Raw genomic sequence first — 14,526 nt, forward strand, 5'->3', positions numbered from 1 at the left:
CGTACTATTGTTGAACGTGGTACCTTCAGGCGTTTGGAAATTGCTCCCAAGGATGAACCAGACTTGTGGAGGTCTACAATTATTTTCTTGGCTGATTTCTTTTAATTTTCCCATGATGTCAAGCAAAGAGGCACTGAGTTTGAAGGTAGGCCTTGAAATACATACACAAGTACACCTCCAAATGACTCAAATTATGTCAATTAGCCTAACATAAGCTTCTAAAGGCATGCCATCATTTTCTGGAATTTTCCAAGCTGTTTAAAGGCACAGTCAACTTAGTGTATGTAAACTTCTGACCCACTGGAATTGCGATACAGTGAAAATTACTTGTGCCATGCACAAAGTAGATGTCCTAACTGACTTGCCAAAACTATAGTTTGTTAACAAGAAATTTGTGGAGTGGTTGAAAACTAGTTTTAATGACTCCAACCTAAGTGTATGTAAACTTCAGACTTCAACTGCACATCAAAATATATGTTGTTACAAATATAACATACCTTGAAGACCAATTTATCCTTAACTACAACAACATTCTCAGTAATGGGTACAGAAACGTTTTACTTGTAGCAAACGTTGTGGAAATTCATATTTGTGTCATTCTCAAAACTTTGGCCACGACTGTATGTGGTGGTTCTGGCTTGTATAGCGCACTGAGTGAACCCCCCCTTAAACACACTCATTCGCCCCGCCCGCACCAGGGGGCGCCCGTGCCGCCCCCGGCAAGATGCCGCCCTGTGCGGATGCATTTGTCGCCGTACCTAAAAATCTACCGATTTGTATTAGTCTATAAATAAATGTCTTATCCAAAATTCGTCATCTCTCCCATGTCTTATTCGACGAGTGTTTTTGAAAGTGTAGGGATAATAATTAAGGCATAGTTGTTCTGAAATGTTTATTGCTTTAATATAACACACATACATTAATGATTAATTTCGGTTGCCTATCCTGAAGTTAAGTTTGTTCAATAGAAAGTATTTGACCAGCCACAAAATTAAAAAAAGGTTGGGGGGGATTTTTGCCATAACATAGGCTCAGGGATTCGAACCTGCAATCTTTTGGATACTTGCCAAACTCAGACTGAGTTGAATATGTTTAATGAATAAATGCATTCACAATTAATTGTGCTCAGTAGGTTCAAACAAAAACAAATGGTTACAGTGAGATCTCGAGGATCTGCACAGGTCTAGGAGGCGACAACCCCTCCCTGTTTGACAACTGCTTAGTGTGTCCCTGGCAACCGCTCCGGCTTCTTTCTCTCCACAGTCCCCGGTAGTCACTACCTCCTTCCGGAGGGAAGCAACAACCGAAGACCCAATGACACCCCGCGCCTTTAGGTCAAACCTGCCCCTTCGGAGGGCAAGCTCTTCGCCTTGATGCCAAATAAGCGACCGTGAGCCAGGCTACCGGAGCCATAGGCACCATGAACGACAAGTACCACCGGGCGGCCCGGGATGGCTACCTGGACCTACTCAGAGAGGCCACTCGGAAGGAGCTGAATGCGCCTGATGAAGATGGAATGACACCGACTTTATGGGCTGCGTACCACGGCAACCTTGACGCGCTCCGGCTTATTGTGGGAAGAGGGTAAGTGTCGTTAAGTTTCCTAAGAAGCCTATAGCACAGACAATAGCTTCAATCGCAACTCAGCACCAAGGCAACTAACTTAACATTTTGCTCAGCTTTCCCCTTTGCAAATCGGGTCTACCTGTTGAACTATCAACAAACAGGTGTGGAGGTGTCACTGTCACATGGCAATCTGCATATCTCACTTCCTTCCATCTGAAAAGTCAGTAGACAGAGCCATATATAGTCTAGAGAGGTGACTAGTATGTATATATAAGATCTTATCTCTGATATACAGCTAATTTTACCTATAGGTGGTCATTGGAATCGAAACCACTATCCTGAAGTTGAGCTACAAAAGACTACTAAAACCTCCAGTCAGCTGGTTGAAGCCCTGATTACTGTCTAGGAACAAAATGTACATTCAAATGACTGTTCGTGCCAGCTCAGGATTTATGTAGGCTGGTTTCGCCTTCCTCACCCCATCCAACAGTGCTGTTGATGTAATGGACAGCTCTTTGCCTCCATTTTAACAGCCTAATTAAAGGCAAAGGTCACTGGCAGGAGGATGGCCTACCCAACATTCTCTCACATACCCATTCACAACCATGTGGCGTGAAGACTTATACATGCATGCACGCACACACGCAAGCACCTTCACAGACACACACTTGAAAAAAATATGTTGCTTCAATTTACAATTGTAAGGCAACTAGCTGCAATAAGATTGTGAGTTTGTTCAACATTTGGGCATATCTGATCCAACATACATTCTCAAGTGTAATTGTATGTTAACTCAGCTTAGAAGTTTAGCTTGACTGAATGTGCAATTCAACTTGAGATTGTATTCTACATTATTTCTGCCAGTGTTGATTTTTCGCTCTGTAAGAGTGGCATTAACACTTAGTGGAGTAAAATAACTAGTGATGCACCAATATTACATTTTTGGCCGATACCGATAACCAATGTTTTCCTTGCCCAAAAAATATTAGCGGCCTTTTAAGCATTCTAGTACAGTTAAATAGTTAACACACACACATGGATGCAGCGGTCTAAGGCACTGCATCTCAGCACAAGAGGCGTCACTACAGTCCCTGGTTCGAATCCAGGCTGTATCACATCCGGCCGTGATTGGGACTCCCATAGGGCGGCGCACAACTGGCCCAACGTGTTCCGGGTTTGGCCGGGGTAGGCCGTCATTGTAAATAAGAATTGTTTTTTAACTGACCTGCCTAGTTAAATAAAGGTTACACACACACCACACGGACCAAAAAGTTATTTTGTTGGCCTTTACGGATGTCCCCATTACCAGTAAAACATCATCAAAACATATTTCTTTCACTTACTTGCTGTACTGTTTCGATGTTCATTTGTTCAGTCGTTTCAGTCTCAACCAGGATTTCATCATACATGTCAAGCAGTGAAGTTTCAGCTCTGTCTGTCTGTGGCCTCTCTTCCTCAGTGCGCGCTGTCACTGTGTCCGTTTCCATCTTGTCCAGCTGCATATGTAACATTTCACGTAAACTGTTTCTTGTCTGGATTGAAGTAGTGGTCCTTGTACATAGCATCGGGCATGATGGAGACACAGTAAAGAGAGAATGCCACTGAATCGCTGGTTCACAGCCTGTGTCGGCAGTTTTGTTGAGCAAGTGTTTCAATGCATGACAGAGGGTATCACGTCTGCTGCAGGCGCAGTTGATGAGCTAATTTCTCGAGTCGGTTGTTCGAATGGAGATAGCTAGTGTTTCCAAGTTCCAAATGTGTTCTCTAATGCCATTGAAATGGCAGCAGCGGTATGAGAACCAGCACATTCATGTGCATGAAGTACGATTTTCCTCAGTACGAAATCCTTGACAACCCACTGTGCTGTCAGACTCAGCATGTTTATGGGGCTGATATCGCTTGTCCAAATGTCAGTTGTAAAGCTAATAGCAGTGACGCTATTACTGTGTAACACCGGTAGTGCAACATCTGAAAAATAGCTTACTTGGTAGTGTGTACTGGTGCTCGACCAGTCGGCGAAAGTCAACATCACCCAGGACAGAGAACAGTTGATTGTCAAGGGCAATGAATTCCATTATCTTGGTGTTAATGGATTTTGCCATTGAGTTGTCTAATATCGTCCGATTCCGATATCTTCACAGATATATTGTGCATCCCTAAAAATAACTCCCATTTGTTGGTGTTAATAACCAGAGTTATTGTTTTACACGGTTGAGGGTAAAACAGTCCCATCGAAACCACACTCATTATTATCATATTTCCCAGCGTACTCTACTGCAGGTTGATAAAAAAAGTTGTTAATATCTGTGTTTGTACATTGATTGATTGATTGATTAATCTTATGCTTCAAAGATCAAACATGCATTTTTCTGAACTAAGCCAATCAGTTAGTTAGATTTATTGCACCCGTTAACACTTTAAAAAAATATATATTTTATTTATTTAATTTCAATATATCAGGGGGTGCTGCAGCACCCTCGGTACCCCTAGTTCCCGCGGCTATAAGTAGTAGTAGTGAAGGGGTGGAGTGGAATCATATTCATTGATGGTAGCTTTGATTATGAGTTGAATTAATGTATCATGTTCTGTATCACAGGGCCTTCCTCCCTATGTAATACATCCAGTTGAATTACATATGAAAATCCTGTTTTCAATCAGATCAACTTTTGAAAGGGCCCACTCCTTTTACCATATTGTTCGCTAGCAGGCTACCATGGACTGTACTTGTGAGCTACAGTAGCAGAGTACTACAGCCAGATAACAGCTATACTCTTTGTTGCCCACAAAAAAAACACTAAGCATACATCACCTAATTAGGACCTACTGTATGTCACTGTACACCCTCAGTGGTCTATCAATTGTGCTTTCTGACTTTCAATGGGAAACAAGAGAGACTCAGGATTTAGGAGTAAGGCTAGATTATCATTCGATAAATCAGCTACTCTTTCAGCTACTGAAGCACCTTTGTGTACAGTATAGGTAAAAAGCCCTCTCTTTTGTTGAAGGTTTAAGTGCTGGACAAAGCAGGTTTGGATGGAAAGGGTATAGTATTTACTCCCTATTTAAGAGAGCCCTGTCCTATGACAACCCACTATGGTTGACACAGCACCCAGGAGAGCAGAAGAGATTAGGAGGAAGAGGATAGGGAGAGAGGGCAGAGGAGGAGGGTAGGGAGAGAGGGCAGAGGAGGAGGGTAGGTAGAGAGGGCAGAGGAGGAGGGTAGGGTCGAGACTCAAGGAATAGAGACGTGGAGGAGAGACAGTAGAGGAGGAGAGGGGGATGGTAGGGTCGAGACTTGAGGGATATGTCAAGACCTTAGTGACAGGTTTATAAGACATGGTGGTAATTAAGTGTGGAGAGAGCAGTAGAGGCTGATGTCTGAGAGAAGCTACAGTGGCAGAGGTGTAGCGTAGATATTAACAGCATAGATATTAGCTGAAGAGGAAAGGTCAGGGTGACAGATAGGACTAATTGGGCAGACTGGTCCTCTAACAACACTTCCAGGGGACTGATGCTACACCACAGGGCCAGGCTGGAGGTGGATGAGCTAAGGATGGACAGGACCAGAGCTGTGGTGAAGGTCAGAGGGCCTGCTAGAAGGTAAAAGCAGTTTGCTCTAATTGAACTATGCTGATCTGGTCCTACCTCTTTTCTGCATTTTACAGGCCTCTTTGTTTTCTTATCTAGAAGGTAAAAAGAAAAGAATGGGGCTGTACATGTAGGTCTGGGTGGTTTCCCAGATCCATATTGCTTAATCTTGGACTAATAAGCACTGAATGGAGATGCTCTGACTGTGTAACATATTTCATACAAGTTATGCTTTTTCTATTTGTGTATTATTATTTTTCGTTATACAATGGGTGGTCTAATCCTGAATGCTGATTGGTTAAAACTGCATTCCAGCCATGTCTATTCCACAGAGATTAGAGATTGAGCAAACAGATTTGGATATCAGAAGCTGTAGCCTATTTTCTAAACAATTATACATAAAACAAAAAAGTGACGAGGTTGTGTTTTAATTACGTAACAACCACCATTGTTTTGGTCTGTAACTGGGCCATAGGGTAGGGTTGGCTGACTGTTGGGTCAGATCCCTTGGTTGTCTTGTTGATAGTCAAGCACAATTGACCATGAGACGTAATCTGTAGGTGGAGAGTCAAAACATGACGATGCACATCGAATTTATAAATGCATGAAGGATCAAATGTGTTAGTAGGAGGTATCAGAATATTCACAATTAGTACAACAGATCAAATCAAATTTGATTTGATCTGTCTTACTAATTGTTTTACTAATTGATACTGTATTACATGACTGCCCAACCCTCTTCCTGGAGATCTACTGTCCTGTGGGTTTTCAGTCCAACCCTAATTTAACACACCTGATTCTACTAATTAGCTGCTTAACTAGCTGAATCAGAACTGCTAAATTAGTGTTGGGCTGAAAACCTACAGGACAGTAGATCTCCAGGAAGAGGGTTGGGCAGCCCTGCTGTATTGACTACCTTATGCCAGGATATGGGCCCATATGTAGATTTTCAGAGTAGTAATTCAGGAACAGTTTGGCCTTTCAGATCAGAATGAATACGATTATATGGACAGAGGGGGACCTGATCCAAGATCAGTTTTTACAGACATGTAGAGATTAGCAGCCAGAGGGGGCACATTTTGCAACATTCTGATAGAAATACAGGGCCTTTGGAAAGTATTCAGACCCCTTCACTTTTTCCACATTTTGTTACGTTACAGCCTTATTCTAAAAAGGATTAAAAAAAACATTTTGTTCAGCAATCTACACACAATACCCCATAATGACAAAGTGAAACAGGTTTTAAGAAATTTTTGGAAATGTATTTTTAAAACCCCCCAGAAATAACTTATTTACATGAGTATTCAAAGCCTTTGCTATGAGACTCGAAATTGAGCTCAGGTGCATCCTGTTTCCATTGACCATGCTTGAGATGTTTCTACAACTTGATTGGAGTCCACCTGTGGTAAATTCAATTGATTGGACATGATTTGGAAAGGCACACACCTGTCTATTTAAGGTCCCACAGTTGACAGTGCATGTCAGAGCAAAAACCGAGCCACGAGGTTGAAGGAATTGTCTGTAGAACTGAGACTGGATTGTGTCAAGGCACAGATCTGGGGAAGGGTACCAAAAAATGTCTGCGGAACTGAAGGTCCCCAAGAACACAGTGGCCTCCATCATTCTTAAATGGAAGAAGAACCAACAAGACTCTTCCTAGAGCTGTCCGCAGGGCCAAACTGAGCAATTGAGAAGGTCCTTGGTCAAGGAGGTGACTAAAAACTTGATGGTCATTCTGACAGAGCTCTATAGTTCCTCTGTGGAGATGGGAGAATCTTACAGAAGGACAACCATCTCTGCAGCTCTGCACCAATCAGGGCTTTATGGTAGAGTGGCCACTCCTCAGTAAAAGGCACATGACAGCCAGTTTGGAGTTTATCTCAGCTACTGCCTGTCACCAAGGGAGTACCCCAAGGCTCGATCCTAGGACCCATGCTCTTCTCAATTTACATCAACAACATCGCTCTCTCATCCATTTATATGCAGATGATCGAGTATTATACACAGCTGGCCCCTCCCTGGTTTTTGTGTTAAATGCTCTACAACAAAGCTTTCTTAGTGTCCAACAAGCTTTATCTACCCTTAACCTTGTCCTGAACACCTCCAAAGGTCATGTAGTTTGGTAAGAAGAATGCCCCTATCCCCACAGGTGTGATTACTAGGTGTAATTACTACAATTTCTTCAACAAATGATCAGGTCTTATCAAACATACATTAGTAATGGGAAGAAAACACACTCTTTGTTTAAGTATTAAAATACTCATTTTAGTAATACAATTGTAGGCAGAAGATGGTACAGAGTACAGTATAACAGTATATGATAGTTTCCCAAGTTCTACAAAATGTCTAAGACATCCTGTAACTCATATAGCCTCTCTCAGTCCTCCTTGTGTGAGTTTCCCTGGCAACAACATTTTAATAAATCTAACCTCCCTTGACAGCAGTAACCATCTTATCAGCAATTAAAGCTCAGAAGTGGGATCGACTGAAACTTGACCTTTCATCACAAGTATAGTCATAAAAATGTGAACGGGTATAAGCATCTTCTGACAGGTGGCTGGTTTCATCAAGTCTGTGGCAGCTTTGTGTTCTCAGAAAACCAGATAACCAAAGTGGGATCCAGACAGGAGGAGTTTGAACGTTAAACGCCTTCTGAGAGTGTCTGAAGGTCACAACACTCAAAAACAGTTTTTAACACACACACACACACACACACACACTCTCCTGAAGAGGAGACCTTACAGTTTATCATAACATCATTTATTAACCCTCTTCAACTACTTTGAGGGTTTAGAGCTTTTACATTTTTTAAATTTTATTTAAACTTTATTTAACTATGCAAGTCAATTAAACCAGTTATGCATTGGGGGCGCTATAAAAATTTTTGAATGAAAAACGTTCCCGTTTTAAACAAGATATTTTGTCACAAAAAGATGCTCGACTATGCATATAATTGACAGCTTTGGAAAGAAAACACTCTGACGTTTCCAAAACTGCAAAGATATTGTCTGTGAGTACCACAGAACTGATGTTACAGGCGAAACCCAGATAAAAATCCAACCAGGAGGTGCCGCATTTTTTGAAACCGCCTCATGCCAATGACTCCTTATATGGCTGTGAATGAGCTACGAATGAGCTTACGTTTTCCACATATTCCCCAAGGTGTCTACAGCATTGTGGCGTCTTTTTAGGCATTTCCATTGAAGAATGGCTGTAAGGGACCATATATAGCATGTGGTCACATGGTGACTCCCGCAGAAAATCTCGCGTAAAATACTGAGGTAGCCATTTTTCCAATCGCTTCTTATGAGAATGCAATTGCCTCGACGGATATATTATCGAATATATATGTTAAAAACACCTTGAGGATGGATCCTAAACAACGTTTGCCGTGTTTCTGTCGATATTATGGAGCAAATTTTGAAAAGGTTTGGCGTTATAGTTGCAGCATTTTCCGGTCGAATTCTCAGCCAAGCATGATGAAGAAACGGGAGCTATTTTGCCAACAAAAATAATCTTTTTGGAAAAAAGAAACATTTGCTATCTAACTTGGAGTCTCCTGAGTGAAAGCAACCGAAGTTCTTCAAAGGTAAATGATTTAATTTGGTTGCTTTTCTTATTTTCGTGAAATTGTTGCCTGCTGCCAGCAGAGCTAGCATAGCATTATGCCATGATAAACTTACACAAATGCTTGTCTAGCGTTGGCTGTAACGCATATTTTGAAAATCTGAGATGACAGTGTTGTTAACAAAAGGCTAAGCTTGTGTTTGAATATATTTATTTCATTTCATTTGCGATTTTCATGAATAGGAAAGGTTTCTAGGGGTATTTATGTCCGTTGCGTTATGCTAATGCATTTGAGGCTATGATTACGCTCCCGGATACGGGTTTGCTCGTCGCAAGAGGTTATTAAGAACAAATTCTTATTTGCAATGATGGCCTACACCGGCCAAACCCGGACGACACTGGGAAAATTGTGCGCCGCCCTATGGGACTCCCAATCACAGGCGGTTGTGATACAGCCTGGAGCTTGAGGTTGTCACCTCGTACAAGTACTTGGGAGTATGGCTAGACGGTACACTGCCCGTCTCTCAGCATATATCACAGCTGCAGGCTAAAGTTAAATCTAGACTTGGTTTCCTCTATCGTAATCGCTCCTCTTTCACCCCAGCTGCCAAACTAACCCTTGTTCAGATGACCATGCTAGAATACGGAGACATCATTTATAGATCGGCAGGTAATGGTGCTCTCGAGCGGTTAGATGTTCTTCACTATTCGGCCATCAGATTTGCCACCAATGCTCCTTATAGGACGCATCACTGCACTCTATACTCCTCTGTAAACTGGTCATCTTTATATCCGTTGCAAGACCCACTGGATGATGCTTATTTATAAAACCCTCTTAGCCCTCACTCCCCCCTATCTGAGATATCTACTGCAGCCCTCATCCTCCACATACAACATCCGTTCTGCCAGTCACTTTCTGTTAAAGGTCCCCAAAGCACACACATCCCTGGGTCGCTCCTCTTTTCAGTTCGCTGCAGCTAGCGACTGGAACGAGCTGCAACAAACACTCAAACTGGACAGTTTTATACCAATCTCTTCATTCAAAGACTCAATCATGGACACTTACTGACAGTTGTGGCTGCTTTGCATGATGTATTGTTGTCTCTACCTTCTTGCCCTTCGTGCTGTTGTCTGTGCCCAATAATGTTTGTACCATGTTTTGTGCTGCTACCATGTTGTTGTCATGTTGTGCTGCTACAGTACCATGCTGTGTTATCATGTGTTGCTGCCTTGCTAGATTGTTGTCTTAGGTCTCTCTTTATGTAGTGTTGTCTCTCTTGTCGTGATGTGTGTTTTGTCCTCTATTTACAGTTGAAGTCGGAAGTTTACATACACTTAGGTTAGAGTCATTAAAACTAGTTTTTCAACCTCTCCAAAATGTCTTGTTAACTAACTATAGTTTTGGCATGTCGGTTAGGGCATCTACTTTTTGCATGACACAAGTCATTTTCCAACAATTGTTTGCAGACTGATAATTTCACTTATTATTCACTGTATCACAGTTCCAGTGGGTCAGAAGTGTACATGCACTAAGTTGACTGTGCCTTTAAACAGCTAACAGCTAGGCTAATTGACATTATTTGAGTCAATTGGAGGTGTACCTGTGGATGTATTTCAAGGCCTACCTTCAAACTCAGTGTCTCTTTGCTTGACATTAAGGGAAAATCTAAAGAAATCGGCCAAGACCTCAGAATTGTTTTTGTAGACCTCCACAAGTCAGGTTCATCCTTGGGAGCAATTTCCAAATGCCTGAAGGTACCATGTTCATCTGTACAAACAATAGTCCGCAAGTATAAACACCATGGGACCACACAGTCGTCATACTGCTCAGGAAGGAGACGTGTTCTGTCTCCTAGAGATGAACGTACTTTGGTGCGAAAGGTGCAAATCAATCCCAGAACAACAGCAAGATGCTGGAGGAAAGGGGTACAAATGTATCTATATCCACAGTGAAACAAGTCCAATATCGACATAACCTGTTAGGCCGCTCAGCAAGGAAGAAGCTACTGCTCCAAAACCGCCATAAAAAACCCAGACTACGGTTTGCAATTGCACATGGGGACAAAGATTGTACTTTTTGGAGAAATGTCCTCTGGTCTGATGAAACAAAAACAGAACTGTTTGGCCATAATGACCATCGCCAGGAGGAAAAAAGGGGATGCTTGCAAGCCGAAGAACACCATCCCAACCGTGAAGCATGGGGGTGGCAGCATCATGTTGTGTGGCTGCTTTGCTGCAGGAGGGACTGGTGCACTTCACAAAATAGATGGCTTAATGAGGAAGGAAAATTATGGGGATATATTGTAGCAACATCTCAAGACATGTCAGGAAGTTAAAGCTTGGTCGCAAATGGGTCTTCCAAATGGAGAATGACCCCAAGCATACTTCCAAAGTTGTGGCAAAATGGCTTAAGGACAACAAAGTCAAGGTATTGGAGTGGCCATCACAAAGCCCTGACCTCAATCCTATAGGAAATTGGTGGGCAGAACTGAAAAAGTGTGTGCAAGCAAGGAGGCCTACAAACCTGACTTAGTTACACCAGCTCTGTCAGGAGAGGAGGAATGGGCCAAAATTCACCCAACTTATTGTTGGGAAGGTTGTGGCGGGCTACCTGAAATGTTTGACCCAAGTTAAACAATTTAAAGGCAATGCTACCGAATACTAATTGAGTGCATGTAAACTTCTGACCCACTGGGAATGTGATGAAATAAATAAAAGCTGAAAGCAATCATTCTCTCTACTATTATTCTGACATTTCACATTCTTAAAATAAAATGGTGATCCTAAGACGGAATTTTTACGAGGATTAAATGTCAGGAATTCTGAAAAACAGAGTTTAAATGTATTTGGTGTATGTAAACTTCAGACTTCAACTGTATATATATATACACATACACACACACACACACACACACACACACACACACACAACTCAGCAAATAAATAAACATCCTTTCACTGTCAACTGTGTTTATTTTTAGCAAACTTAACATAATTTGTAAGTCGCTCTGGATAAGAGCGTCTGCTAAATGACTTAAATGTAAATGTAAATATTTGTATGAACTTAACAAGATTCAACAACTGAGACAGACATAAACTGAACAAGTTCCACAGACATGTGACTAACATACATGGAATAATATGTCCCTGAAAAAAGGGGGGTCAAAATCAAAAGTAACAGTCAGTATCTGGTGTGGCCACCAGCTTTATTAAGTACTGCAGTGCATCTCCTCCTCATGGACTGCACCAGATTTGCCAGTTCTTGCTGTGAGTTGTTACCCCACTCTTCCACCAAGGCACCTTCAAGTTCACTGACATTTCTGGGGGGAATGGCCCTAGCCCTCCCCCTCCAATCCAACAGGTCCCAGATATGCTCAATGGGATTGAGATTTGGGATCTTCGCTGGACATGGCAGAACACCGACATTCCTGTCTTGCAGGAAATCAAGCAGTATGGCTGGTGGCATTGTCATGCTGGAAGGTCATGTCAGGATGAGCCTGCAGGAAGGGTACCACATGAGGGAGGAGGATGTCTTCCCTGTAACGCACAGTGTTGAGATTGCCTGCAATGACAACAAGCTCAGTCTGATGATGCTGTGACTCACCGGCCCAGACCATGACGGACCCTCCACCTCCACCAAATCGATCCCGCTCCAGAGTACAGGCCTCGGTGTAACGATCATTCCTTCGACGATAACCGCAAATCCTATCACCCCTGGTGAGACAAATCCGTGACTCGTCAGTGAAGAGCACTTTTTGCCAGTCCTGTCTGGTGTCTGGTGAGGACCTGCCTTACAACAGGCCTACAAGCCCTCAGTCCAGCATCTCAGCCTATTGCGGGCAGTTGTTGTTGCCGTCCTGTACCTGTCCCGCAGGTGTGATGTTCGGATGTACCGATCTGTGCAGTTGTTGTTACACGTGATCTGCCACAACTGTCCTTGCTGTCTCCCTGTAGCTCTGTCTTATGTGTCTCACAGTACAGACCTTGCAATTTATTGCCCTGGCCACATCTGCAGTCCTCATACCTCCTTGAAGCATGCCTAAGCAGCCACGTTCACGCAGATGAGCAGGGACCCTGGGCATCTTTCTTTTGGTGTTTTTCAGTCAGTAGAAAGGCCTCTTTAGTGTCCTAAGTTTTCATAACTGTGACCTTAATTGCCTACCGTCTGTAAGCTGTTAGTGTCCACAGGTTCATGTTGATGAATTGTTTATGGTTCATTGAACATGCATAGGAAACCGTGTTTATACCCTTTACTGCCCTGCATCACGCACTCCTGCCATCTATTACGCACACCTGCCTTCTCTCGTCACGCCCATCAGCGATACTGGACTCACCTGGACTCAGTCATCACCTGTTTATTTTCTCCCCTATATTTGTCAGTTCCCTTGCTCTGTTCCCTGCTGCTGCATTAATTGTTTTTTTGTCTGTATTACTCGTTTGCTGATGCTGTTTCTTTCTCCTTCCATGTCCGTTCTATATTAAGTGTTTGACTCCCCGTACCTGCTTCATCTCTCCAGCGTCATGCATGTGACACTTTACAATGAAGATCTGTGAAGTTATTTGGAGTTTTACTAATTATCTTTGAAAGACAGGATCTTGAAGAAGTTACGTTTCTTTTTTTGCTGAGTTTATATATTACATTTTTTAAAAACTAATTATCACAGCCCCTGTCCCTGCAGGAGGCCTTTTGGTAAGCCGTCATTGTAAATAAGAATTTGTTCTTAACTGACTTGCCTAGTTAATAAAATAAAAATATTTATTTTTTTAGAGTAGGGCTGTAAATGTGGAAAAAGTCAAGGGATCTGATTACTTTCCGAAGTCACTGTATGCTATGTAAAACAAACATGCCTCGCTGGCATGTAGAATAAGGAATCACGTTCGGCAACGTTTGGCATCTGGACATGGCACAGGTGTTGACCTTGTGGCTCTGTGTAGTCACAGCTTCTCTGGGTGTCTGTGAGAAAAAAGACTCTCGGTCCATGTGTTGAATAATACATGGTAACACCACTGTAATGTTTTACCTGCACCCAGTCAATTATTGATCACACCACAACGGGGGGAACACAGGAAGGGGAGGGACCCTGACCCGCAAAGCAGGAAGTGAAATATAATTATCTGTGCAAACCCTGTGTCACACACATAAGTACATACACTATGGCCCCGTTTCCTGGAATTAGGTTACACCTATTCGTAGAATTAAATGTTCTCCATAAACATGCAATAATTTGAGTACTTATTCTGTTGACAGCTGTTATTGATGGCCGATGCTGCAGTAGGAGTAAAAGGCCTAAGTATGTTTTATTGTGTACTCTGTAACATATGCTCTTAATCCCTCTGTTCCTTTTCCCTCTCTCCCTCTCCCAGAGGTGACCAGGACAAGTGTGATATCTGGGGGAACACTCCGCTCCACCTGGCCGCCGCCAACGGCCACCACAACTGCCTATCCTTCCTGGTGTCGTTCGGAGCCAACGTGTGGTGCCTGGACAATGACTACCACACGCCCCTCGACATGGCCGCCACCAAGAGCCACATGGACTGTGTCCGGTACCTGGACTCCATCGCCGCCAAGCAGTCGGCCCTCAACCCCAAGGTGAGGTGTCAGGACCAATGACAACACAGCAAATTCTTCAGTGTCAAAAAATAACTAAATAACACAGAATGTGTTGAGTCTATGGATCCATATAGACACCGAACAATGTTAAATTAAGACACTGCTTAGTGTAAAGCACTATTCTAATATTTCCCAGAGTGCGTCGCCTTTCCAGTAAGTTGTAGCATTACCACCCTTGACTGTATTTGTTAGTG

The 14,526-nt window shown here is 42.7% G+C and overlaps 1 protein-coding gene across 3 annotated transcripts in view; it reads left to right on the forward strand.

The window, feature by feature from the left end:
* Nucleotides 1-1,130: 1,130 nt before the first annotated feature.
* Nucleotides 1,131-14,526, forward strand: part of LOC115112967 (pre-mRNA splicing regulator USH1G-like) — a 37,266-nt gene continuing 23,870 nt past the window's right edge. For 2 of the 3 annotated variants that reach the window (XM_029640085.2, XM_029640086.2), the window contains exons 1-2: nt 1,131-1,584; nt 14,086-14,311. In XM_029640085.2, coding sequence (XP_029495945.2) covers nt 1,421-1,584; nt 14,086-14,311 — 390 coding nt within the window. In that variant the 5' untranslated portion in view covers nt 1,131-1,420. Of the gene's footprint in view, nt 1,585-4,835; nt 5,167-14,085; nt 14,312-14,526 lie in introns of those variants that run through there. The other variant, XM_029640087.2, reaches the window with a different exon arrangement.

Source organism: Oncorhynchus nerka, linkage group LG28 (genome assembly GCF_034236695.1).
Source record: "Oncorhynchus nerka isolate Pitt River linkage group LG28, Oner_Uvic_2.0, whole genome shotgun sequence".
NCBI lineage: Eukaryota > Metazoa > Chordata > Actinopteri > Salmoniformes > Salmonidae > Oncorhynchus > Oncorhynchus nerka.